A 7,802-nucleotide genomic window follows, 5' to 3' on the forward strand; every position below is an offset into this window, starting at 1 on the left:
TGAAGTGAGTAACTCCTCTCGCCAGCATCGTGCTAGTTCAAATGAAAGTATTTTGTTAATTGCTTTAAAAATCACTATAATCAGAATTCTTATCTCTTGTTGCTGATCTCTTCCTCTATGTTTTGTAAACTATAATCAGGTCAGGTAAGTGCTTTTAGGAAGTTTCAAAAAAAATTTACAATAGAACCAAACCTTCTACACTAGAATTCATGATTTCCAAAGCAGGAAAAGTAGAGCTGAATTGCTGACAAATGATTCTGAGAAGGCCTGATTAGCCCCTTGCCCACAGCCTGTGCCCCTCCATGGGCTGAGCTCCCCTGCCCCTCACTGCCAGGCTGTGATGAAATCTTTCTGGTTTTATTTTAGATCTTCACCCTGACAGCATGCAAGATAAAAAGCAGCAGAGAATGTGGCTACTTCATGGATTCAGACCACCTGAGCCAGTTGTACTCTCTCCGAGGTGTCAGGCATGACACGCATTGATGATGGTGCAATGTACTTTTAATAGGAAAAACTGGTATTTTTTCCTTCAGTGCCTTATGGAAGACTCTGAGACTCACAACAATGCAAACCATCACCGAAATATTCTTGCTTTGCTTCAAAGAAGTAAAAGAAAAAGAAGAAGAGAGGAAAAGAAAAGAAAAATACAAGAAAAAAATGAAAAAAATGAAAGGGAAAAAGAAAAGGAAAGGACTGGTAACAAGATATTGGTACATGAAAAAAAAATTCTTGTAAAAAAAGATCAGTGTAACAAAAGCCATTCTTTGATACCACTGCACAGTAACTGAACTTGTGTCCTGAAAGCAACCACAGCTGGTTTCATCAGCCACCCCAGTCGTATCAAATTATGAAACTCCTCCTGACACAAAGCCTCAGAAATCTGCTGCGTGCAAATGCGGACTGGCCTGCCACTGCTTGTATGAGCTGATGTCAAGGTGTTTCAGTATTTACTTACAGTGGTGTGATTTGATTTTTTTTCTGAGCCACTTTAATCTCTCCAGCTAATTTGAGCAATTCTGTATAGCAGCAAAAGGTGTAACACCTGAAGGAAAGAATCTGTGCATTCAAACCAATTAAGGTCAATGACTGTGAATCTGTTAATCCAAAAGAAAGTAATTTGTGGAACTGCATGTCTTGCTTCCAGATCAGTAAATTAATTTCTTGACAAGGTAGCTAAAGTGCAGGCAGAAAATACTGCATTCCTTTTTTTTTGTTCTATCATCAGGCATACCTATACGTGCTTTATTAAAATGACATCAGGTGGCTTTTAAAATTTAGAAAAAAAAAAGGAAAAGCTACTTGCTGTTTAGGTTCAGACCATATATCTCTTTTCTTGCTGTGCATTTGCATTTTAATTCACTGTTTAATATCAAGCAATGAAGCAAGAGAAGGGCAGGTTAGGTTTTCCCAGGCCTGCTTCTGCTTCTCCGCAGTTCTCTCCCACCTAGCACTGTGCTCAGCTAATGCTTCTCGGTAATGGTCCTTGTAAAACAGAAGGAAAGAGGATAGTAACTCCAGTTAGAGCTGCAGTTCCAGAGTAATAGTAAGTGATCTAACATGACTCCTGCTAGTAGTGTTATATTATATCAGCTCCTGCCAACTCTTGTTTCATGCCTGGTGAGAGGATGCTCCTGTCCCTGCCTCTCTGTGAGGAGGACACCGCGCTCCAGCCACCTCTGCTCCAGGAGGGGCTCACTATTACTCACATCCAACGTCTTAGACAGCAGCAGCATTTCAGCCTTGAACCTCTGCCTGGATACTACTTAACTTCATCTTGAAAAATAAAAATTAAAAAAAAAGATAAAGAAAAAAAACCCACAAAACTTTAAACATATTGTCAATCCATGGGAAATGTTCAATGGAATGTCTGCATACTAATTACCTCTAATCGACAATATGTATTTTCCGTAGTTTATGATAGACTTTTATTTCATCAGTAACATACAGTGAAAAAGAAACTCATTTAAACCAGTCTGACCCTTAGGCGTTTAGTTTGCTGATGATAGATTTGAACTTTTAATAGGATTTAAAAACAAAAAAAAACCAAACAAAAAAAAAAAAAAAAGAAAAAAAGAAAAAGAAAATCTTGTTAAAAATAAGTATTTCCAACAAAATGTAATATAAAATCATTTTAAAAGCTCGTAGGAGAATAATTTATTGTTCAAGTTTTTAACAAGATTGACAAAAAAATTGTTTTCATTTTCTTTTCATGAAACTGTGATTTTTTTTCAACTTCTGAACGCGATCACATCCCCAGCAAGGGCGAGCTAAAGCTGTGCAGTTATGAGTTGTATTTAAAACAAATGTTTTTCTTAAAAGCTGTATAAAAGATGTATGTTTATCAGATCAATTTTTAAGAGTGGAGGCTTCACACCAGTGAAGGGAGTTTGGTAAACGGTTCGATATTTTTTAAACTTGCATGTAAATCTAAAATGTGTTGAGTGCTTACCAATTCCAGCTACCAACTTCAAGCTATTGGAAGTTTGGCAGTAGTCTCATGATGATTTGTTTTGGTATATATTTTTTTTTATTTGTTTTGCTTTAGGGGCTTTGGGGGTTCTTTCCTTTTTCTTTTTTTCTCTCTCTCTCTTTTTTTTTTTTTTTGTAATTTAAGTTCCTAATTTTGGTCGTTGAAACTGCACTTGAGTGAGCAGAAAAATTGCCAAGCAAACTAATGGCTGTAAAAGCATAAACTGCATGTGTGGGCATCAATTACTGAGCCTCATTTTGATGAGGTGTTGTACAAAGAGTTTTAATACATTTTGTAAATAAAACTGTAAAGAAAAAAAAATATTAAAGAGCTTGCTTCTCTTTTCTTCAGCAGAGAAAGAGTCCCTCCCTACTGCTCTCCCTTTGGCCAGTCTGGGATGCTCCTCAGATATTTACCACAGAACCCTGGAAAGGTTCAGATTGGAAGGGACCTTAAAGATCACCCAGTTCCAACGGCCCCAGCATGGGCAGGAACACCTTTCTCTTGACCAGGTTGCTCAAAGCCTTGTCCCGCCTGGCCAGTTTAGGGGCTTCCACACTGAACTGAGGATGCTGCTGGGAAATGGGTCTTTCTGGTTTGGTAACCTGCAAACCAGCTAATTTTTTATTTTCTTGATGATAGAAGCTGGTTGACCCTGCAAGGTGCAAGGAGCTCCCTGGGAGCAGGGAAGGAGCAGGGGAGAAGCCTCAAGGGTCCAGCTAGGGTGAGAGATGCTCTGCCCTGCCCCTGCAGCAGACAGCAGCGTGGGTAGATAAATTCCTTAAATGTTCACTAAACAGATGTATTTTCCTGCAATTCCCAACTTTTCAGCAATGCTTCTTTAAGGAAAAAGCCCTTCACCCAACATTGCAGCTAATCCCAACTCTAATTTACTGAGTTTACTTCACCCACGGTGTAGTTTTTCCAAGTCACCACAAACTATGAACCTTAGGAAGTAATCCTGGTATTAAACAGCTGGTGTGCACTCAAACCACACCCCAGCAGGGGCAGCCTCTCTGGGGGTACCCCTGGCCACACCACCCTCATGGTCCCCATCAGGAACCAGCTCCCTGTGCTCCTTCCAAGGACTACTGAAGGTTACACTGCTGTAAGCACCCAGGGCCTGCTGAAGCTGAGCTGGAACAGCACCAGGCTTCTCTTGGATGACTGGGGATGAAAAAATCGGCCTCTGAAAAATCAAAAAAAAAATCCCCCAGTGAAGGTCTTGGGCAGTAGTGCTGCTGCAGAGCAGGTGGGCATGGACCTGAGTGGTTTGGTATCTGCTGGGCAAAACACACCCTGCAAAAGTGGAGCTGCCTGGAGTGTCCCTGTGGCACTGCCTCTGGCTGCAGGGGAAACAGGAAAAATGTACTGGCAGTCACTGGTACCTTTTCCAGCTCAGCATCTGGTGCCTGGCAGTGGGGTCCCTACCATTGGGCCCTGTCCTAATCCCTATGGAGTTGCCACTGGTGCTCATTGTACATGGGTGCAGTGGGGGACATGTGCTGAGCCCACCCTGTGTCTTCAGCCGAGGCTTCAGCAACTGCAAATAAGCTCAGGAATAAGCAAGGACTAAATCAGAGCAGTAAACAACAATTATTTGACCCTAAACCACCTTACAAGGATGAAGATTTCAGGTTGTCCTAGGTGTAAGCAGGGTGCTGTGCTGAGTACACTGGGCTCCATGTGAGACCACCCTTCCCACAGGGCACAAGGAGGCCTTGCTGAAATGAGCCTATTTATGTGTACAGTTCCCACACAATGAATGCAGGGAGGCATGGAAAAAGATACTGTTCTGTCCTTCAGCTTTCATTTCATGCTCAACATCCAGGCCAACATGGGTGGGCTGCATTTTTCTAGAGAGCAGTCTTGAACCACTCCCTTCTGCCTGACAGCCACACACAGACCTGCACCAGCCACGGGGTGAGTTATACCCCCTTCCCCTAGACCTGCCAAAATGTGTCTGCAAGCAGGGCTCAGTGTGCCCCCTGAGCCCCAGCAAAAGGCCAGCACCAGACTGATGCCAACCCTGCCCCGAGTGAGCAGTCACTGCAGTGCTGCCCCACTGGGGCTCACCAGGCACCAGATCCTGCACAATGGGTGTTACGTTTTTCTAATAAATATGTGTCAGGTGAAACAGGGCAATTAGGGCTGTGGTGAAGGGACACAGCTGCCCCCAATGAGCTGGGAGAGCCTGGCCAGCTGGCATGTGGTGGGGGATGGCCTCACATAGGTCTGTGGCCACAGGGATGAGAGGCAGGAGAGGACCTGGTCATCCCAGGCCTGTCTGGCACTGTCCGGAATCCGGAGCCTCCCTGGGCCACAAGTGCACTTTGGGCCAAAACCTGGATTTTGCTACACAGACTGAAGCAATGGCAGCAGGGCTGCACAACACCCCTGGAGTGCTGAGCTCTAACACATCCCAGCATGACCTTGTCTCTATACTTCTGCAGGTGGGGAATAATATAAGGAAAAATTCGGAGTAATGCATCAAATTCCAAGAGCCATCAGTGGGAGCAAAAGGACAACAACAGTGTTCAAGTTCAGGCCTAAAACCCCAAACCAACAGCAGCTCCTCCCCATGTCACACCACACCTGACAACAAAATAAAATAATTACTGTATCATTGTGGCATAGTTTTTCCTTCTGAGGTTTTGTGCAAAGCACTGCAATATTTTTTTTTAAATAATTATTCTTTATGGTTATTAAAATAATAATATGTCACGGATATTAAAATTAAATCAAAAAATGTCTTTGGTGCCCATATTCATCATTTCAGTCTGGAAAATTGGCTCTATTTTGCAGGCAGCAATACATAAACAAGATCTGGGTAATGATAGCTCTATTCAATTAACCTAAAGGATTTAAGTACAGAGATAATACTTGCATGGATATTATAAATTTCATAGTAGTATTTACTGAGAATATAATACATCTGAAACTGGTATCAGGGAGGACAGGGTCCCCAGGAGCAGCAGCACCCACAGCCCAACGCGCTGCTGAGCCGTGCTCGGTGCCCCCGCAGCACTGGGGCTGCAGGAAGGGCCCAGGCTGGCATTACACCATGGGACAACACCAATGGGGCCAGGGCACCCACTGCTGCATCTCTCCCCGTCCAGGAGCCCCAGGCTGGAGCCCCCGCACCACGATGGGACACCCCTCTTATGTGTGCCCTGTGGGAGGCAGGTTTAGCCAAAATCTGCCCATCAACATCCCAGTCCTGCTCTGACTCTGTGCTTGGGCTTTCTTGTCTTTTTTCATCAGTTAACAACAGAGAAATTACTGAGACTGTTTGTAATATGGCACCATCACTGCAACGGCATCAACAAAAATGGTTTCCAGCTTCCCCTGGGGACAGGCACAGGCACTGGCAGCAGCTGCCCTGCCAGGCAAGGAGCAGCCAGAAACCACACAGTATCCAGAGAGGAGTCTGAGCACGGGAGCTGCCATACACACCTTACAGCCAGCGTAGCAGAACGACTTCTGCCCTTCCCCAGTGCAGCTGGTAAAGCTCACTGGAAGCACCTGCAGTGCTGGTTTTGCTGGACACCATGGCACTGGCTGACTGATGTGCTGGATGGCGATGCCTCCACGGGCTGACACCAAGGGCAGGATAATGAAACCTTGGTGCACATATATTTATTTACTGCTGTTTCTATCACTGAAGTGTTACAGCCCTAAATTATTTATGCCATCGTGGCATTTTTAGGATGACCAGACATCTTACAGCAGAGCACGAGGACAAGATCCTACTCTGCAGCAACTTGCAATCAGATGAGCAGGAGTAGCAGTAGGAACAGGGAAGGTGCTCTGGGAAGTGGCAGAGCGCAGGGCAGAGGAGAGCAGAGCCAAGGCAGAGCAGAGCCTTTCCAGCAGTGCATCATTTCCTGCTGGTCAAGGGGCTGTTGGCACCTCCAAGCAAAAAGGCAGCGCTGACACCTCAGGGTGAACTCAGAGCTGGTTTGCGTATGAGGATCAAAACCAGGATGTGTGGTGGCACCTGGCCTGCCCCAGCAGACAGTCATGAGGGATTCTCCCATTGTCTATTTTGTGGTTTCAGGTTTTTTCTTACTTCATTCTAATTTCAGGCAGGGAGGTAGAAAACAAGGCAGCAGTAGAAAACAAGATAAATCCAAAGAGAAATGGCTCTGAGGAAGGGCTGGGAAACTTGGCAGTGATTATTGACCTGCCCTCTCAAAGTGGGGACCTGCACAGGGCTCAGGAATGGGACTGAGCTGGTGACTGGACCACAAAGAATTTACAGGGGTGCAGGCAAGCACTCCAGCCTTGATGGCAAGGAGAGGGTAAGGCACTTAAAGCCTGTAAAAAATGCACAACACAAACCGAAGCCATGATGCTGGTAATGACTGGTGCTTTAGATAATATTTAGCATATAAATAAAGTAATTGACCAATTAATGAGCATGTGGCAGATGCTTGATATGCTGTAACAAGTAGGGAAGGGATGTAACACCAGAAATTGATTAAAGGGATATAGAAGCAGAGCAGAGTGTGGGAGAGCAGTGCCTGGGCCCTGGGCCAGTTGATGTGGGCAGGTTTGGGGGCAGGGCCACAAGAGCAGGGAGGGGGGACAAGGGCTTGGCGCCTGCTGCAGGGACAGAGGGGGGTATGAAGGGCAGGGGTGGAAAGGGGATAACTGTGGAATAACTTATGTTCACTTACAGCCCAGAAAAGCAAATATATTCTGGGCAGCATCACAAGAAGCATGGCCAGCAGATCAAGGCAGATTATTGTGCTCTCTGTGCTCTGCTTTTCTGAGATCCCACCTGGAGCAGTGTCCAGCTTTGGGAGCCACAACATTAGGGCATGGACCTGCTGGAGTGAGTCCAGAGGAGGCCACAAAGAAACTCAGAGGGCTGGAGCCCCTCTCCTCTGCAAACAGCCCCAGAGTTGGGGCTGTTCAGCCCGGAGAAAAGAAGGCTCTGGTGAGACCTCAGAGCACCTTCCAGTACCTAAAGGGGCTGCAGGAGAGCTGGAGAAGTGCTTTTTACAAGGCATGGAGTGATAGGACAAGGGAGAGTGGCTTTAAACTGAAAGAGTGTCGGTTTAAACAGGATATTTGGGAAAAATTCTTCCCTGAGAAGGTGCTGGGGCACTGGCAGAGGTTGCCCAGAGAAGCTGCGGCTGCTCCATCCCTGGAAGCATTCAAGTCTCAGAACAACCTGGTCTAGGGGACGGCATTCCTACCACGAGAGGGTTGGAACGAGGTGATCTTCAAGGTCCCATCCAGCCGAAACCGTTCTGCAGTTCTGTAACGCCAGGAAGCCATGGATTCAGGAAGGGGGGGAATCTGTGCGATGCCGTGCTCGGCG

General features: G+C 45.7%; 1 protein-coding gene across 4 annotated transcripts in view; it reads left to right on the plus strand.

The window, feature by feature from the left end:
* Nucleotides 1-2,793, plus strand: part of GRIA3 (glutamate ionotropic receptor AMPA type subunit 3) — a 149,528-nt gene extending 146,735 nt beyond the window's left edge. For all 4 annotated transcript variants that reach the window (XM_048318370.1, XM_048318371.1, XM_048318367.1 and 1 more), the window contains one exon: nt 367-2,793. Coding sequence is in view for 1 of the 4 variants with exons in the window: in XM_048318367.1 (XP_048174324.1) it covers nt 367-379 (13 nt within the window). In the remaining 3 variants the exon portion in view is untranslated. The remainder of the gene's footprint in view (nt 1-366) is intronic.
* The last annotated feature ends 5,009 nt before the right edge of the window (nt 2,794-7,802 follow it).

The sequence above is a fragment of the Corvus hawaiiensis genome, chromosome 14 (assembly GCF_020740725.1).
Source record: "Corvus hawaiiensis isolate bCorHaw1 chromosome 14, bCorHaw1.pri.cur, whole genome shotgun sequence".
Lineage (NCBI taxonomy): Eukaryota > Metazoa > Chordata > Aves > Passeriformes > Corvidae > Corvus > Corvus hawaiiensis.